Source organism: Poecilia mexicana, unplaced genomic scaffold (assembly GCF_051168715.1).
Source record: "Poecilia mexicana isolate PSO_F unplaced genomic scaffold, ASM5116871v1 scaffold_17, whole genome shotgun sequence".
Taxonomy (NCBI): domain Eukaryota; kingdom Metazoa; phylum Chordata; class Actinopteri; order Cyprinodontiformes; family Poeciliidae; genus Poecilia; species Poecilia mexicana.
This window is the reverse complement of record NW_028263386.1, coordinates 3937803-3956928: the sequence shown is the minus strand read 5'-3', so window position 1 is coordinate 3956928 and position 19126 is coordinate 3937803. Positions and strand designations below refer to the sequence as shown.

At 37.1% G+C, this 19126-nt stretch overlaps 2 protein-coding genes across 2 annotated transcripts; one reads left to right on the top strand and one right to left on the bottom strand.

Moving 5' to 3' along the window:
- Window positions 1-59: 59 nt before the first annotated feature.
- Window positions 60-5717, bottom strand: pex19 (peroxisomal biogenesis factor 19). The gene is made up of 8 exons (XM_014967464.2): window positions 5584-5717; window positions 4547-4635; window positions 4004-4166; window positions 2873-2958; window positions 2624-2797; window positions 2370-2540; window positions 1757-1801; window positions 60-1370 (listed from the first exon to the last, which is right to left on the bottom strand). Exons 1-8 carry the CDS (start codon window positions 5645-5647, stop codon window positions 1284-1286), a joined length of 879 nt encoding a protein of 292 aa, XP_014822950.1. The 5' UTR covers window positions 5648-5717; the 3' UTR covers window positions 60-1283.
- Window positions 5718-7410: 1693 nt separating this feature from the next.
- myadmb (myeloid associated differentiation marker b) lies at window positions 7411-15289 on the top strand. The gene is made up of 2 exons (XM_014967461.2): window positions 7411-7501; window positions 11483-15289. The coding sequence occupies exon 2, from the start codon at window positions 11552-11554 to the stop codon at window positions 12431-12433; it is 882 nt and encodes a 293-aa protein (XP_014822947.1). The 5' UTR covers window positions 7411-7501; window positions 11483-11551; the 3' UTR covers window positions 12434-15289.
- Window positions 15290-19126: the final 3837 nt, after the last annotated feature.

The window sequence follows — 19126 nt, the reverse complement described above, 5'->3', positions numbered from 1 at the left end:
TTTCAGCAACTTCTTATAAAAAGGAAACCAACTGAGTAAAAACACAGACTAAAAACACATTTCTATACACATATCAATGTTTATTACATTTACAAAACACAGTAGTGTCATAACAGGTTGCATTTTGTTTATTTTCAGGGTGCCGGGTCGGCCCTGAGAGCTGATTACCCTTAACCCCAAATCATGTGACCAAACCTCTGCAGCCGCTTCTCATTCAGCTGCTTCTGATGGACCTCTGATGTCTGTTCAGTGCATAGCTAAATCCTTTGACAGTACCCCTTTATTGTGCCGTTACAGATGGGGCGATGGCCATGTCATTTCTGGACCTCTCTCTATTGTTAAGAGGAAAAGTGTTGTCTACGAGGCAAAGAGTCGCTGATGAAAAGTGGGCTTGCTGGAATAAACAAACCAAAAAGTGCTAACATCAGGGCGTTGATGCGTTACCAAACAGTCCACCTGCACACACGTTGCACATTTATCCCTCCTCATGTGACACAATGTGATGCTTCTCCTCTCACCTTTTCTAGAAAGACACCTTACGTGCAATTATCGCTCTAAAAACCCACTGTGGTCATTTTGGGTTTTTTTCTTGCATGTTAAAAAACACCGGGAATCACACAGGAAGCACTTAGTACAGTAATTGAACACTCTAATGATCACTGTAACCACAGCAAAGCCATTCAGGAATCGGGTCCGTCACTTCACATCAAAACCTGGGAATGGGGATAACAGGAGGGGAATGGATCTTGTTTAGTTCCTTGCAGATTAATTATTTTAAAGTTTTAAACAAAAAATAACATTTTGTTGATCAAAACTACCACATCTTTATCTCGTTATTAAAACTATGACTGAATTAGCCAGCTGAACAGCAGCAGAAGAGCTAAAAACTGAACTCTAGCTGCTTGTGAAAAGGCACCATTCAAACCTGCGAGATGTCAGGAGAGAATTCACCACGAGGCTAAACAGTCGGTAAAATCAACACGGAGAACAGCTGAGCTCATTTCTTCTCCAGAAAATCCTGTTAAAATTAATCGCGGAGGAGTTTCTGCAACCGCTAACTATCACAAATATCTTTGATGGTGTTAGAGAGTGTTTGGGTTTCCTTTTGGGTTTTTCCCTCCAGTTGTTTTTACACACACACACCTTTCTATGAACAGAACCTGCGTTCTGATCTCACTCCTTCCTGACCCATGTTTCACTCTCTAAAGTCCTCCCTGCTGCTGAAACACACACAGAGGAACCGTTTGGCTTCAGATCTTCTGATGGACCGCCGCACCACCTCATCACATGACGGAGCACTGCTCCGCTGCCCCGGCCCCGCCCACTCCCGGCAGGTTGAGGGAGTCCATGTCAAAATTAAAGCCGGGAGGCTGCAAAGGAAGCAGAAACAGGAACTTTCATGAGTAAATACATCTGACTTAGACTCCTTTCATCACAACATCTAACACAAAGTTCATATTTTTTGGCTATTTTTATGTATATTGCCACCTTCCTAAAATAATGGCCCAAGTCATTATTTGACAAAAGTGATTTTCTTCCCCTAAATTATCTTTTTTGGCAAAAACAATAAATAAATAAATCGCTTTGACAAAAAGTGATTTTTCTTCCCTTGATCATCTGTTTTGGCAAAAAGAAAAAAAGAAAGGAAAACAAGATTAAAAAGAAAGAAAGAAAACTTTTATTCCATTTCAGGAAACCTTTAAGACGAGATAAATTTATTACACACAGAACAAACAGATGCTGTAAATCAGCTTACCGTGTCGCCTGCCAACTCCTTAGGTGGCTGGCCAAGATCCTGCAGCTGTAAAATCAAATAAATATGACCAGCATTCATTATTACTGTCTACATTCAGAAAAAAAAACAATCTCACCAACCTTCTTTCAACCAAAAAGCTGATACTTAGCATGTGTTCCTTTATAAAACATGTCTAGTCCAGCAGCCTACCGTGGTTTTGAGTTAAATATTTAAAGTTGATTGGAAAATTGAAAACATCGCTAGGTAATAATGTGGTATTGGGAGAGGTTATTAACAATACCAGTGATAGTGTTTCAAATTCAAATATATAAAAAAAATAATTAAAATGAATATAATGTTTCATCCTAATTAAAATGATCTTGTATCCATGTCTCTTTATTTGCTGAAGTTGTAGCATATAGACCGGTAAAGACAGGCAGTGGTTCCACTGAATAATAAACAAACAAACAATGCTTAGCCTGGGGGGCCCAAGTAAAGCCTGGAGGCCCGCCAGGCTTATGATACACTGAGCCCTAACAACAGATCTAACCATTTTAAATACATAAATAGGCTGGTAAATTATAATTTCAGCTTGTTTCTTTAACATGTGTAACATGAGTAGCAGCTGCATCACCTTTTGCATCAGATCCATGATGCTCTCGAACGTCCGCTCTTTATCCTCCGCCTCCTCTTCCTCGTTCTCAAACAGCTTACAGATGTCTCCCATGATCTTCGCCTGCTGCTGGTACCGCTGGTGATCCTCAGCACTGAGGGTTGACTTGTTTGTTTCCAGCCACTCTGGATACTGTTCAGGAAACAACAGCTACCATCAATATAGAACAGCATGGTGAAGATTTTCCTCATCCATTTGTTAGAAATGAGGCAGACCTTGGAGGTGATCTCTTTGAGAGATGGATAGAGGACGTCTTTAGAGAGGAGATTCTGCATGATGGACTGCATGATGGGGAGGATGTTTCCATCTTCACCGCCTCCGTCGCCGCCTTCTTCAAGCCCCAAACCCTCCAGAGCTTTCACCAGGTCGTCTCCAGCCAAACCAGACGACTGAAACAAAACACATTGCCTATAAACTGCTGATTATTTTCAGAGCTATTATTTATTTTCTCTGACTCCCCTCACCTGCAGGTTGTCTGCATTCTTTGCCAGGCCACGAAGAGTTTCTTTAAGGCAGGAGGTGAACTCTTGCTGGGAGGCAGTATCGGTGCCTGGAGAGAACAAACAGAACAAACCATGGAAACCAGTAGAGGTAGCTTTGTCAAAATGTTGATGGTTATTTTACATTTTGATACTTTCCAACCCCGATGTCAAGTTATTTTTATATCTGGATTTTATATGAAAGACAAATGCAAAGTAGCACATGATCATGAAGTGGATTTTTATTCATAAAAATTTGAACAGTGCTTCTGATACTTTGCAGAACATTTTGGGGTTTGTCTCTACCAGCTTTGCACATCTAGTGACTGAAATTTTGCCTCTTCTTCTTTGTAAAAATCATTGAAGTGTAGTAAAACTGGATGGAGATCCAGATTATCAGCTGGATTTAGATTTAGACTTTCACCATATTCAGGCAGCAGATAAAAATGACCCAAATCTGATTTTTTTTTTTTTAGATCAGAACAGTCTGAACCAATTCTGATCTTGTCACCCAAAAACAATCCGATCTGTGCCACTTCGATATGTGGTACTAAATCGAATACATATCTGATTGTTTTCAAAGTGTCTGCAGTCAGGACGGTCATGTCACGTTTTATTTGGTGTAACATGCATCATAATTCTGGACCAGAAGAAGTCAGACGCTTTAAATCCTGACGTAAACAACGGATGAAAATTACAATTTTGAAATTATGAAAGAAATCTATGTCAGTAGATTGCATCACATCACCAATCCCGCCACTCCTACGCCTCTAGAAAGACTTTTATGACTTCTAATAAAATGTTTAAAAGCAGATGTCAGTGGATCGAAGTCTGCAATCAAGTAAAAATCTTTGAATATAAGTGGTTCTATTTATAAATAAATAGAACGTAAAAACAAAAGTACCTTCGGTTCCACCTAAGATTCTAGCAAGGTTTTAATTAATCTCTAATAATTTTGCCATAATTAATAAAATATAAAGACTATCTCCATTAACCATCTGTTCTGGCAGGTTAATTCTGTATCATTGTTGAATTAGAGTTGTGGTCCGCACAAGAGAGATGAGATGAACTCTGCTCCAAGAAACTGTAAATAAACTCTGTTCAGAGAGCACTTACCAACTTTTCCTGCAGCCTCTGAGAGTTTGTGGAAGTGCTGCAAGAGTTCAGATTCCTCCTGGGCGAGCTCGGACATGGCCTTCTCAAACTCCTCCCTGGCCTGGGCCGCCATGTCCCCCTCAAACAGGGTCTCAAAAAGTTTGCTGTCCTCTAATAGAGGGGGCTGAATAAAAACAGAAACATGTAAATAAACATACAGGTTATTTTTACCTGCATTTACACTGCAGGTGAGAAACTAACCTTTTCACATTAGTTTAAAATTGGTGTTTAAGACTTTAAAGAACTGCCAAAATGTTTTGTCAAATAAACTGTCAAATGTTAAAAACCCATAATAAAGTAAAAAAATTCTGTAGAAGGTAAGAAATAGATTGAGAATTTAAATTTCCTTTAAATTATTCATTTTAAAGGTAAAACAGTTCCCTTCTAAGAGATCCAAAAGGGAAAGAAAACTTCTCACAGTAGCAACTTGAGCATAGTTTCTCAATATCAGGAGGAGAAATCAACCTGCTGGAGAAAAGTGAGCATTAAGAAGTTAAAACAAACCTTTTCTGCCCCGCTGCTGGCAGAAGATGAAGCAGCTGCAGGTTCCGGTGCAGAAGCAGCAGATGCTTTATCAAAATCATCCAACGCACCTGAAGAGACAAGATAACGTCAGGTCAGATTAAGCTGGTCTCAAATCTAGGAAACGTATGAGTTTAATGACTCTAAAATTGTACCCAGAGTAATTTTTTTTGGTTAGGGTTACTCTAACCAAAAATAATTGGTTAGAGTAACCAATTATTACTCTAACCAATTATTTTATTGTTTGCAATAAAACAATTGTTTGCAATTGTTTTATTACAAACAATAAAACAATTGTTTAAAAAAAACAATAAAACAATTGTTTTATTGTTTGCACTATAAAACAATACCAGTATGGATCTGCAGGGAAGGCATAATAATTAACAATTATAGTGCAACAACATATTTCTAAACTAAAACTACGGTGATACAACATTATGCGTGCGTGTGTGTGTGTGTGTGTGTGTGTGTGTGTGTGTGTGTGTGTGTCTTTCACAGTTGCAAATTAGATCGTTGCATATTAAAATTGCATTAAACAATCGGATAACAAATTAAAGATTAAAATACGTATAATTTGTTTGCAGTAGTCCTGGCAGACATTTTAGCAATCAAAGTTCAAAGCCCGCTGCCTCCTAAAATGTACGTGAGTCTAGAAAAAAAAGACACATAATGCAACCAAGTTATGACAAATACACCAGACAAAGGTTAGTACACAGTGAAAGTACATGCCCAGAGTAAATAAAGGCAGGCTTTTTTACGTTAAACAACCAAAGCTGCTAACTGGTTTCGGAGTTTAAGTATATAAAGGAAAGTTTTTTCCACTTTAAAAGCAGTTTGAAGGCCACTAAAGACTGCTCCAACTGTCAGCGGTCATATGTTAGCTCATCAGAGTCCTCTCCGATCACCTGAACCCCCGACACGGACACAAAAACAAACCAGGGGTCCCAGTTGTGCTTTTCAGGCAGTTTAACATCCCAGGGAAGACAGTCCGTCAGGACAAGCCTCCTGTCAACACTCACTGTCCAGTAATTCGTCCAATTCTGCATCGTGTCCGCCTGACGGATCTCCAGCTCCTGACGCCATGATGTTCAACAGCCCTCACGCAACCGGCGAACTCTTCCGAATGCTTCCGAACGGTCCCGAGAACTGCAACGTCACAACACAACCTCTGACGTAGCCGTTCAGTTGCTCACTCGTTACATCTAGCAGCACCACCTAGCGGTTTGATAGCCAACTTACCAGCCCCCAGAACCAGACTACTAATTTTGGTTTTTTTGTTTGTTTAGAGACAGATACAATATTTTGCTGTGGTTGCCACTTAATACAAATCGTTTTATTTTAGACCGTGTATTTTCAGTAACATTACTGTTGTTATATATGTGTTAATCTTTTTGTTCGTCTCAGGTCAGTAGGTTGACTTTATCGTAAGGAGTACATTTTTGCCACAAAAAAGAAAAAACATTTTCTAAAACAAAAAAGATGTGGAAAAGTATGAGTTTCAAAATTAAAAAATGTGCAAGAAAAAAACTCATAAATGTTGAGAGTGGTCTTATAAATTTACCAGAAAACCAAATGTAAAAAAAAAAAAAAAAAAAAGAGCTTTGGAAAATGTTCAGTTTCAAAAACCAAACATATTAACTCCCTTTTTTTTCAATAAAGTTTCTGAGCCACAGTTACAGGTGGCAACAGAAAAACAATTACTGGTTGCTTTAGTAACCACCAACTGTCAAGCACAATAACAGTCAGGAGAAAAAAACCTTTTGACTAAAGTGAATTTGAAGAATAAACAAACCAGCTGTGATGAGCTTTACATACATAATAATGTTATGATAAAACCCAGTTACACACACAAATACACAAAATAAAAATTATAGTATATGAAAATAAAGTCAGGCATAGTAATTGAAAGCATCTAACGGTATGATCAATTTTAAAGAGTAAGTTATAGTAATATTTCAGAGATACTTACTTTAAAGTTTATAATGACTGGAACCTGTGGATTTTATGATAAAACCATTATTTCTTAACATGGATTTCACCAAAAATGAAAAAATAAAAAGTTGACTTTTTAGACAGTTTTCACTGAGATAAAGCTGAAAATATGAATTGAACTTATGTAATAAAAATGAGTTTTACACATTTTTATTACATGGGTTCGATTCATAAAAGAAAACACCATTAGGGCATTCATCACAACTTTTGTCATGTAATAAAAATGAGTTTTACACATTTTTATTACATGACAAAAGTTGTGATGAATGCCCTAATGGTGTTTTCTTTAATGATTAATTTAAGATATAATAGTGGTTAATATCATAGAGGCTTTATCTCCCTCATTAAATTGAAAGTGCACTGAAAAATTTCCCCTCCATTGTTTTGCAGTCAGTCAGGAAGCGCAGCAGTCCTTCGGTGAATTAATGTTGCCAGGCAATGCATACAAATAAACCAAAGCTGCAGATGTGCAGCATGGTGATCTGGTTGATTTTTGTTTTCACAAACATCCGGCTTGTGGCTTTCAGAAAGTTAAAAAAACAATCGTATTAATATTGCTTAACAGAGAATTATGCAAGTTTCACATTAAAAACTTAGAATACGGAAAAGTTTTCCTGTACAAACTTTTATTGAATGAGTGAAGTTGTGTTATAGTTACTAACAGGAGACCTCAGCCAGTCAGCACGAATGTAAGTAACCATGGAAACGCAAGAGGCTGAACTTTTGCTCTGTGGGAGTTGAGCAGCAGAGGCCCCGGTCATTTCGTCGTCAGAGGAGGAGTTCAGACAGAATAACGGTGCATATGTTCACCGCCTAATTTGGTTTTCTGGGCGTGGAGCCGCTGTTCTGGGGGGTGGGTTGGAAAATCCAGCCAGAGGGCTGAAGAGTTACAATCTGCATCTTTCTACCTCTGCTTGCTCTGGAGAACAGAGAACAGGGAAAAAGGTAAGAAACGTCTAAATTTAACAGGAAAAACAAAATGCTGGGATTTTTGTGAACCCATAAAGATAAGATTTCTCATTGAAATAGATTTTTTTTATTCATAAGAATGCCACTTTTAAGCTAGCTTATAAGATTTAAATGAACATAAAATATGTTGGAGAAAATGTGTTTGCAACAATGTTTAAGCTCAAAAAGAGGAGAAAAGGGTGAAAGTTAAGTTTACGTTGTTTTATATTCCACATGTTTAGCAACTTAAAATTTTTTATTTCAGCTGATTTGTCATGAATATGTGCCACTTTGTGTAGAGACAGATGTGCAGCATGGCAGAAGGGTGTGGCAGGCTGAGAGGAACCAAAGTGATCGATTTTTAGCTCAACATATGCAGTTTGACCAGCACACAGAGGAGCTATAAACTAAGTAACATTTTCTTAAAGCTGGAAATGAAAAATGTTTATCAAATAAATCAGTCTGGATGGTGGAAATGCAAGAACTTATAAGTGTTTGTTGTTTTTTATTTTTAATTCTGCATATATTTTGCTGCACTGTTACAAATGGCATAAAGTATTTTTGGTTGCATGAAAAATCCTCATTATTATTTCTTCTCAAGGTGTTAATATGCCTTTTACACCAAATGGAGCAACCTGTGTCCAATGTGCATTTTCTGCATCGTTGAGTCCCATTCAAAAAGCTTTTTAAGCATTTCGCCATTACTGTTCCTTTTATATTTATTTTTTCCATTAAACATAAATTATGAGTCAAAAAGAACTACAGTGGGTCAGAAATTGAACATTTTATTGTTTTTCAACTGGAGAAAATTTCAGGTTTTCTCGACTTTGACACTAAAAAACAGTTTTCAAAACATTTCCATTTGGGATAATAAATAAAATAAAAAAATTTAAGGCTAAAAACCCTACAACTGCAATTTAAGGGATTTAAAATTTAGAAAACACCTGAATTTTTGTAAAGTATAAAGAGAACTGGTGTTGATAATGACATTCATGAAATAAAAATGAAATAAAGAAGATGGTGACAAAATGTTTCTTTTAAAATATGATTCTGTGTAAATGATAGATTTATTTTGAATCTACTGTTGGGTTTTATAAGTGGTTCTATAATGCCAAGCGCTTTACCTTCTCATTGTAAAGAGAGAAAAATTATTCTAAATTTAGATTGGTGGATATTTTTTCCTTACAGTTTGTCTTGCTTTACACAGCTGTCCCAGTCAACCCTGGGGGTTCCAGGCTCAGGAATGCCTTATCCAGCTATAAATAGAGGAGGAACTATTTTTATTCTTTCAGAAAAACAAAAAATCTGCTACATTTAAAATTTGAAATCTATGTTAGTCGGTTTATCACAAAACTCTGGATCCAGGTTATTTTAAAGTTCTTTTCCCTTCTATTACGTACAAACTTTATTAATAAGATGCAGACATTATGCTCTCCCCATCAGATATACAGAACAACAGCACCACAGTTTCATTTTAAACTGCAGCTAAATGTCTCACAATTTACTGCTTAACTGTAAAATGCAGTTTAAATGAAATGTGAGTTTTAATGTGCATGTTTGTTTGCTGCATGTTGAGGTGCAGGAAGCAGGGCGTGGCAGGCAGCACACCCACCTTAAATGTCAGGGGCTGAACTTCACTAAAAGCCTGGAACAGATCCATACCCTGCAATTAGATAGAAACTACCTCCCCTCTAATATTCTGTCTCTAAATTAATTATTTTCTTATCGATGAAGGGATTTGCTCCAACCTCTCCTCTTTTAATTTTTTATGTACCGTGAGTCAGTTTGATTCAAATAATCACATTTTTTTGCCCTTTCTGACTCACTGTCACTGGGATCGTTTCCCAACAGAGCCCCGTCTTGTGTTTCGACCCATCATGCATTTTGCCGTAAATGGATTACAGGTCAAATTGAGTAAGTGATGTTGTGTCATGACAACGAAACAAACAGCGCGCCTGACCTCCCGGAAATTTGCTTCCTGAACGTCTTGTTCCTGCTTGCTGCCACGTTCTTTTTTTAAAGTATGAACTTGTAATGTTTTCCGTGCTGCGCTGCAAAAAACAACACTTTTTCCACACTTTTCCTTTTTCTCCTATATGTCATTTCTTTCCTAACTGGATGCAGCAGGCGGGAAGGAGTGGTGGTGGCAGGAATGGGGGTGGATTTTTCCATGCTGAACCCTCATGTATGTTTTGAATGGTTTACGCGAGCTGGTAGCCACAACTATAAAGCTGAAGAGGGGAGGGAAAATAACGCAAAGCCCTTATGGAAACCATGAGGGGAGCTGCTGCTAAATAGCAGGGAAGGAGTGCAGATATGACAAAGTCGCCAGTTGTTCTGACAGGAACATCTGGATTGCATCAAGCTAGTTGGAAAATCTGACCAGGAATCAAGGAGGAGGTGCAGGGAGTGAGGGAGAGTGGTGAAAGGAACTAGGACCACCGCTGACTCACTCTGCAGCTATTTCAACCATCACTGTGTTTACACGCCGAGTCCTTCTGCGGCCGAGCGCAGGGCTTCCCCCGTCTCCCTCCTGCCTCCCCGCTCATTCTCAGGGGGGTTTTAACACATCCACATCTCCATTTCCTTCCCTCTTTGTTAGCTTTTTTTGTCTTATCACCTCCAATTTTAACTGTACAGCCATGAAACTTTTGTAGGGGTTTAACAGGCCTAACATAAACAGGAATTTTCTCCTTGTTTATAGCTGTCTCCCTGTGTAAACTGGGAATTAGGAATTCACCGCTTGTGGAGCCAAATGGACGATGAGTGTCACTAGGGGAGTAGGAGTGAAAGGCCAGCGCAGAATAATCAGACTCCCTCTAAACTTTAAAAATTTCCACTGAAATGGAAATTTAACTTTAAATTACCCAGATTAAATAAGTTTAGGTTTCGCAAACTGGTCGGTAAGTTTTAGTTTTTAATGTTTCTTTTTTCAACTGAACATAGATCCATGTTAGAAACACAACAGCATTGAAAAAACACAAAATCTTACAAAGTATTTTGTCTCGTTTATAGTGAAAATAGCTTAGTACACTTGAAATAAGACGACAGTAACTCACAAGTACTTTCAGGAAGATATAAGAACTTATTTTAAGTCAACAATTCGTGAATATTGACAATAAAGTACGAGTTCCACTGGAAGACGATTTTACCTTTTACATGGGGAAAAATGTCTTCTTATAAGTATCTATCTGCCAGTAGAACTTGTACTTTTGACCAATATTCAAGAATTAGTGACTTAAAACAAGCTCCTATATCTTGCTGAAAAGTTACTTGTAAATTAACACTTGACTTTCAAGTGTACTAAGATATTTTTACTACAAATGAGACAAAATATTTGGGAAAATTTTGTGTTTTTGAAGTGCAGCCATTTCTGCCTCCTTCCCCAAATTGGGGACTGATTTATAATCTAATGGCAAATCACACCCAGTTGTATCGCGGTAAGGGTGAGCCTTTATTGTATCATTTGCAACACAGTGCACTTATTCTGTTCTAATCTATTGGAGTTTGGAAATTTTCTTGTTTTTATTCTAGAAAGACTTCTGAGTTTTTGGTGAAAATTTCTTTTCAATCTACAATGGCCGCAAAGGGAGCGCATGAGGGAGGCCGTGTTTAGAACATGACGACAGACAGACATGCTGAGGGGACTGGTGGAGTTCATGATGTCGGTCCATCATGGAGGATGTGAGCATGGAGGCTCGTCATGGAGGAACGTCAGAGTTCAACATTCAGTGTTCAGTTCCAGAAACACCTAAAGGAAGAAATGTTCCTCAGCTGTAAATGTACTGTGACAATTGCAACCACAGTGGAGTCTTTATTTGTGGTTTTGAATTGGGTTTTCATGCTCCGAATTGTTGTGTCTGCCATTCATGAAAACAATAAGAACATTGTGCGGCTGGGAAAACGGCGTGTAGGAGAACTGGGCAGAGCTCACATGGTTTTATCTAAATACTTGTTTTTCTCTTTTGTTTCTTACAGCTTACCATCTTGCTGAAGGCTGGCAGTGAAACTCTGCTCCAGGAAGGAAACCTTTGGATAAATCTCACCATGCCTGTCGTCCTGAAGTCCAGTCCTCTGCTCTGGACGCGGCTGGCTGCGCTGGTCTTCACCTGTGTGGCCTTCTCTTTGGGTTTGCATGGGGCCAAACTCTACCTCCACACTGGAGACTTTTGCATCTTCTGCTGGGCCTTCAGCTTCGCCGGGACTCTTCTCGTCATCCTGGTGGAGCTTTTCGGCCTGCAGACCAGAGCCCCAGTTTCCTGGAAGAACTTCCCCATCACCTTTGCGTGCTACGCCGCCCTGCTCTGCCTGTCGGCCTCCATCATCTTTCCCATCTACTTCCTGAGGGGTTCTGGAGAACAAAGCGAGGTCCGCGACTTCCGCATCGTATGCACCGTTTTCTCCTGCCTGGCCACCATCGCCTACATAAGCGAGGTCTGCCTCACCAAGGCTCGGCCAGGCGAGGTCGCCGGCTACATGGCCACCGCTCCGGGACTGCTCAAAGTCCTGGAAACCTTCGTGGCCTGCGTCATCTTCGTCTTCATCAGTGAACCCGTTTTGTACGACCGTCACCATTCAGTGAAGTACTGCATGTCGGTGTACTGCATCTGCTTCATCCTGACTGCGGTCATCATCCTCCTCTGCATCGGCGAATGCACCGGGTTCCTCCCTTTTCCATTCGCTCGCTTCCTTTCCGCCTACTCACTGCTGGCTGTCGTCCTCTATATGTCAGCGACCATCATCTGGCCGATCTTCAACTTTGACCCCCATAATGGCGGCCAGAATCAGAGACCATACAACTGCAGCAGCGCGGTTGGCTTGTGCACTTGGGACAAGTGCATGGCGGTGGCCGTGCTCACCGGGGTCAACTTTATGCTCTACCTGGCCGACCTCGTTTACTCCACCCGCCTGGTGTTTGTCAGCGCCTGATTGTAGGAGAAGGAAGTTGGGCTGAAAGTTACAATGGCGTATTAGGGCCATGTAGACAGATAATAACAGAGGAGTACATTTCTGCCAAAACACTCAGAAATTTTCTAGAAAAACTTGGAAATTTCTGAGTTTGGAAAGATACAATTTCGCTATGCGAAACTGAAATTTTGAGATTAATCTCAGAAATTCTTCAGAAAAAACTTGGAGATTTTTAAGTTTCAAAAGTTGAAAATATTTTAATTTTGTCATTTTTTGCAATGAAAATCACTGATTTGTGGAACTAATTTAGAAATATTTGCAAAACATTTTGCGATATTTGTGGTTATGTATGATGACAAATGTGACTTTTTGTCACTGTTCGCATCAGTCACGGACTGTTGCTGCATTCCAGTTACCTAGGAGGTAAAACATTTCTGAGCTCTAAAGGTTGCAGATTTTCAACTTCTGAGACTTAGAAAATTTTACGTTTTTTTCTAGAAAATTTCTGAGATCAATCTCAAAAGTTCTGAGTTTTGTCTTGCAAATTTTTTACTTTGGAGCTCAAACATTTCTGTTTTTTCTAGAAAATTTCTGAGATTAATGTCAAAATTTCTGAGTTTTTTTTCTCGCAAATTTACTCTTCTTTTCATTCTACAATGCACGAATATGCCGTTGTAGGCAGTGTACTCCAAAGGAAATTGAATTTGGTCTCCTAATTCAGGGCTGTAAAACTGCTGTCGAACTTACTGCTGCAAGAAAGCGTCTGTTTCATATTACTGTATTAGTTCTGATCATAATGAGGAGAAGTGACCCAAAATAACTCTTTGACTGTTAAACAGGAATGAATTGTTTCAAAAAGACAGTGGAAAAAAAGGGTTTTGAAAGGTATATTAACCTCAAAGTAGCATTTAAATCTTGTGCTCTTCCAGACTCCACGGCCAAATTTAATTTAGTTGAAGTATACTGCAGTAGTGAGGATTTTAGACGAGAAAGGTTTAAAGTCAGTGGTCTAGTTTACATCTACCAATGTAATTTCTTAAAAAAAGAACAAAAAGTTCAGAATTTGATTTGTTTGGTTTTTTTAGTGTCTCTAATCATCTTCTGTATTTTTCTTTATGTTTTGCTCCCACCAACCTGAATTTTAAGCAACCACAGCAGGTTTGCTTATTTGAAAAAGCGTACAAATAAGCAAAGCTGATTGATTTAACTGCATGAATAATCATGTTTTAGCTGCATAGTGAAAATAAAACAGAAAGTAGTTTGATGTACAAAGAAATAGGGCATTTTTTGTCTTTCTCCCAAGGTTAATGACACTGATTGCAAATGGCGTCATACTCCTAATATTAGAACGGAACACAGCGCTGCCATTTTAGCTTAGATAAAGCAGAGGCATAAGCTGTGTTTGAGGGAAAACATCTGTACCTAAGAACAGCTGATTTTGTTGGTGATCGACTGATTTAGGTTACTAGGATGTACAATTTTAAGTTCACCAATAGCTGTATGTCAACTGCAAATAACCTACACCGATTGCAAATGAACTTAAATGTAACTTAGTGCTAGCAAATGTTAGCTACCACACTTTCGGTAGTCAGAAAAAAGGCTACCTTTCAACTAATGCTGCCTTTTCCGCGCTCACTTTGAGTCCTCTGCGTTTCAGCCATCATGTAAGTTTCTCCACACGATGCTTCTGTGTTGAAAAATATTGAAACGAAGCTCAACTGACGCCGCCATTCCATTTGTGCTTTGTTTGTCCCAACATCCGGGCAACAGTGACGTCATTCGCGATCGGTCCCATTTCCCACAAAAATATAAAAAATTACAAACGTAAAGATACTTGATTGTTTTAAATATAAGAGTGTATGCTTGGAGAAATAACAACAACAACAAAAACCCCAGTAAAATAACATTTAAAAAAAAAACCCAGTAAAATAACATTAAAAAAAAATCATGATCAAACCAATCATCCTTTGAATCTGTGCAACTCAAAATGCAATTCACAGTTTTCGTATGTTGACATTTTTTCCTTAATTTACCTATTTTTTTAAAGTGTTTTATAATTTCCTTCTGTTTTGTAAGACTGCCATGCTTTATGTTTCTTCTAATCCAGAAAGGGTTTTTGTTTTTTGGTTTTTTCCAATAAACTGGTTTTCTTTACTTATTATGATATTGTGTACTGTGGGCCTGGCTGAGTTGTCTGAATTGATGGATTTCTCTAATAACAACCTGAGGAAAATTTTATTTCAGTTAAAGTAGTGTGAAAGAAAACTAAGTAAATAATCTAGTTTCTTATTGCATGATGTGTGTTGGTCAAATGTCAAATATTGTGTAAGCCGCAAATGGACAAAATGATCATTTTTAAATGTCTGAAGTCGCACTTAAAAGCAATTTGAAGTCTTTGTGTATACATTTTTTAAAGCTCATATTTGTTGACAGTTTTCCAAAAATAAAAGTTGTTGATTTCTCACACAACCTTTAAAAAACCAATATGTTTAGTGATTGTTAATGAAGAGTCAAATGAAATTAATTTTCAACTTTTTAACATAGGTTCTGGGCTGGCTTTTGCTTCCCATATAGTTACATTGCAAGCTGGAATATAAAAATCACAACAATTACAGCTTCCTAATACTTGTATGCGTTACATATAAATGTATTGTTTGTATGGAAACATGTTTTATTTGGTTACCAATAAATGAATTGTTAATTTGCTCCATTGGTTCTGGACTGCTGAGAAAATGAAGGTTATAAAAGAAGCACTTATTTTCCGGTTGGTGGTTTTATATGTTTTTATATTTCACAAGTTTAGGTATTTAAACGACGTCAGTGTTATATGAAAATCATGTAATCATGACAATAAAATCACAAAACAGAAAAAAAAAATGTTTGGGCTCGCTCTGATGGATGGATGGATGAATGGATGGATGGATGGATGGATGATAATCAAATAACTTATACTTGATTCTGCAATTTCACGTTTCATTGCGTTTAATCTTCCATTTTTTTGTTTATTCATCTGTTGATTTGATGTTTGAGAGATCAGGTTTATTCTACACAGCGCCACCATGTGGCCATTATGTGAATGTAAACTATTCAGTTGAATTAATTATTAATAAATAAGGAATATAACTGTGTGGACCGACAAACAGAGGTCAGTAAATCACCTAAATACTATTAATACCTCTGTTTACTTTGTTAAGTCACCTCCTTCCGTTCCCTCCTTTCCCATTCCAGAAATAGAACTGGTCCCAGTATAAAGTGTCTTTATTTTTAGCAACTTACTGAAGAGCGAGAGACAGTCAACACTTGAGTCTACTGTAAACCTGTTGACAGGAAAGGAGCAGACAATGCCAGCATTTTCTCAAACAACATCACTTTCCACCATGAAATGTGTTAAGAACAAACGGTTGATATTAATAAAAAAAGTACAAGTTCCACTGACATATTTTCTCTTAAGACATTGGGGGGAAAATAAATCTTTGTTATAATTGAAAAAAAAATCTGCCGTTGGAACAAGTATCAACATTCAACAATTATTGACTTATAACAAGATTATTGGCATGTTGCAACGTGAAGCTACGCGCAAAGATCCCCGCTAATGATGATCACCATTAATTTTTACGACGGTTCTTCTAGATAAAAAAAGGACAAGTAAATGTCAGAAAAGTTCTTGTTCCACAGGCAGATTATTTCACTTGTAACCAGGCATTTTTCCCATGTTATGAGTGAAAAAGCCAAAAATTTGTCTTCAACGTTTTGCAAAGTACAAATAAAAGAAGCTTTAATGGTGCCGCTGCCTGATGTTTGAAGCTATACCGCCCCCTACTGGAACTTAAAGTTATTTCATGCAAATCCGATGGAAAAAGCCAGGAATTATCCCAAAATAAAAATGTAAAACGTCTTATTTGTTTTCATGCAGACAAACATTCTTGTAATCCAGGTTGGTAAAAAAAAATTTTTGTTTATTAAACACAATTTACAAATATTATACAAAAGTCTGGTTGCTTGGAGGCAAAAGTGATGATAGGTGGCTCTATTTTTACTGTTTTCTAACACTAATTATGACACAAGACAATTAAAAAGCTATACAGATGTTTGAGCCTTTTACATGAAAAATAGAATGACAAAACAAATAAATCAATGAGGAAATAGCCAGTTACAGTATAAGATATATAAAAATATGATTAAAATCAGGACATATAAAGAGAATCAAAAATAAACATGAGGATACTTCTGTAAGATGCTATCATTAAAAAACAAAATTCTTCAAATTAATTTAGCTATCTCTATCAAGTTTCAGCTTTATGTGTTTTTCTTTGGTCATTTTTACGTCTTCATAAGATACATAAAAAAGTTGGGTTTTCCATCTCACTCCAGGCGACGCACTGAAACAGTCGCTGGGTGCATGCGTAACCTTTGAACTCTCCAGCAGACGACAGGCCTTATATAGTCATGCTGGATCTGGATTATCCCAGAAACGCATCGTCTCTCAACACAATCCGCTGCTAAATCCTCCTAACCTGACACTGTTTTACAAGAGTACACTGCAAAAACACTAAATTTGACAAAGCAGCAAGATTCAGCACAATATAGAAATTCATTTTAAGTCAATAATTCCATAATACTGATGAAAATGTACTAGATTATTTCATTTTTAACATGGGGAAATGTCTTGTTACAAGTGAAATAATCTGCCAGTGTAACAAGTACTTTGTCATCAGTATAAAGGAGTTATTGACTAAAAAGAAGCTCCAATATTTCACTGAAAAGTTATTTGTAGGGCAGTTGTGTCTTATTTCAAATGTACTAAGATGTTTGCACTAGAAACTATACCAAACATACATGGTAAGATTTTGTGTTTTGCAGTGTAGAAGGGCTCAGACTCATAAAAAGACAGATAATCCAATTTCTAGGTCACATCAGTAATAATCTTAATTTGAACTTAATTTGGTCAGCTGAAGGGAAAAACAGAGTGTCTATGATATTGCTCAAGTGTAAGGCAACACTTTACTATACAGTGATGTAAGTTATGACAAGGCATTTATTTTATTTTATTTGCAAAAAAATTTTGATCTCAGTTACACTTTAATAAAAACACAGCATAAAAATGCTTTTAGATGTCAAGCAGTCTGAAAATTTCTCTTTACACAGAAACCTACAAAAAATCCAGTTAAATTAAAAGAAAAAGGATTAATTTTCAACATTCTTTGAGTGTTGTTGACACCAAATCACATTTTCATGTTTTCTAAATACACCAAAGCTGCTAATTAATGAAAGCCAAAACATGTCCTTCATCTTGGACTTGTGAAATTATATTTCAAATATATTACTGCTTACAATTTTATTTTTCCCCTTTTATCCTCTTTCTTTTTTCTTTTAAAGAAAGTTGAAAAATGGGAGAGGAAAATTATGCGTATCGAAAGAATAAACAATAGAGGATTTTGTTTTTCCATTAAATCTGGTTACTGAAAACATTTCAAGCCCTCTTTTACAGCCAAGTAGAGACTGAAATTTAGTTTGCTTTAATTTAATGTCAGACTGACCTTTCTTGGATATTTTTAGACTGGGAAAGTATGCCTGAAAAGACAAACAAAGTGTAAAATCGATGCAAGTAGTCAGGATTTGTTCTTTTACAAACCCCCCGCCCAAAAAACTGCATCATAGTTTATGTTCAAACATAAGGGTGCTTTCACATTTTTGACATTTTAGTTTAGTTTTTACTCTTATTTAGCTTCTTATGCTAAAGAGAAGCATCATACTGGAAAACTGTTTTGCTTTTTTGTACTGGAAATTGCGAGTGTAGCGTCTTGTCCAAGGATTTTACAACTGAGACAGACAGAGCGAGGTTCGAGCCGGCAACACATCGCTGTCGCTCCAAGGTCTTTCAGTCCCTCGCACACCAATAACTAGAGCTTAAATTACATAATTTTACAATTCATTTTTATAGTGTTGGTCAGGACCCAAGCTGCAGCATTTTGGATGAAAAAAAGATGAGCCAAAGTTGGAAAAGTAAGTCAGTAAGGTGTTTAGTTATAATTTCAGTTTGGTTATGATGAGAAAGTAAATTATTGAAATGTATTCCTCGCTGAAACCAAAAAAAGTACAACTAAATTTATTTCTAATTGTTTTTTACAATCCTAATTAGATTTTACAGGCTTTAAACATTTGCATCCATCTTTGTTTCAGCAGTTACTTTTTTATTTTTATATTTTTAAAAGCAGACAGTAGAACATAGGACTTATAGTTCGTCTGCAGATTTGTAAAATTTGGAAAGAAATTAATTTTTTGAAAACCGTTTCGGCTTCTTCACTTCAACTTTCTGAACAGGAACTAGATACGGTTTTAACATCTTGAGGCACATTTGGAGACTGATTTAGAGAATCAGTTCATGTTAACTGGTTAACTTAATTATCAAACCTTAAAATAAAACATAAAAAAAATACATAGTTTACAGCAGCTATTAACTGCACCACAACCTTATACTGACTGCTTTTTGGCGACATTGGATCTTAAATTGTGCAACAGAAAAAAATCTGCTGAATAGTCATCTTTGGTTAATTAAAAGGTTTTTGTGCAGTTAATAGCTGCTATAAACTTTGTGGTCCAATATAATTAATTCATGAAACTTTTTTCAACAATAATTATTTCCGCTTTCATTCTTTTAAGTCTGTTTGTTTCAGGCTACAAATAAACATCCAAAAGAGACACCAGACTCACACA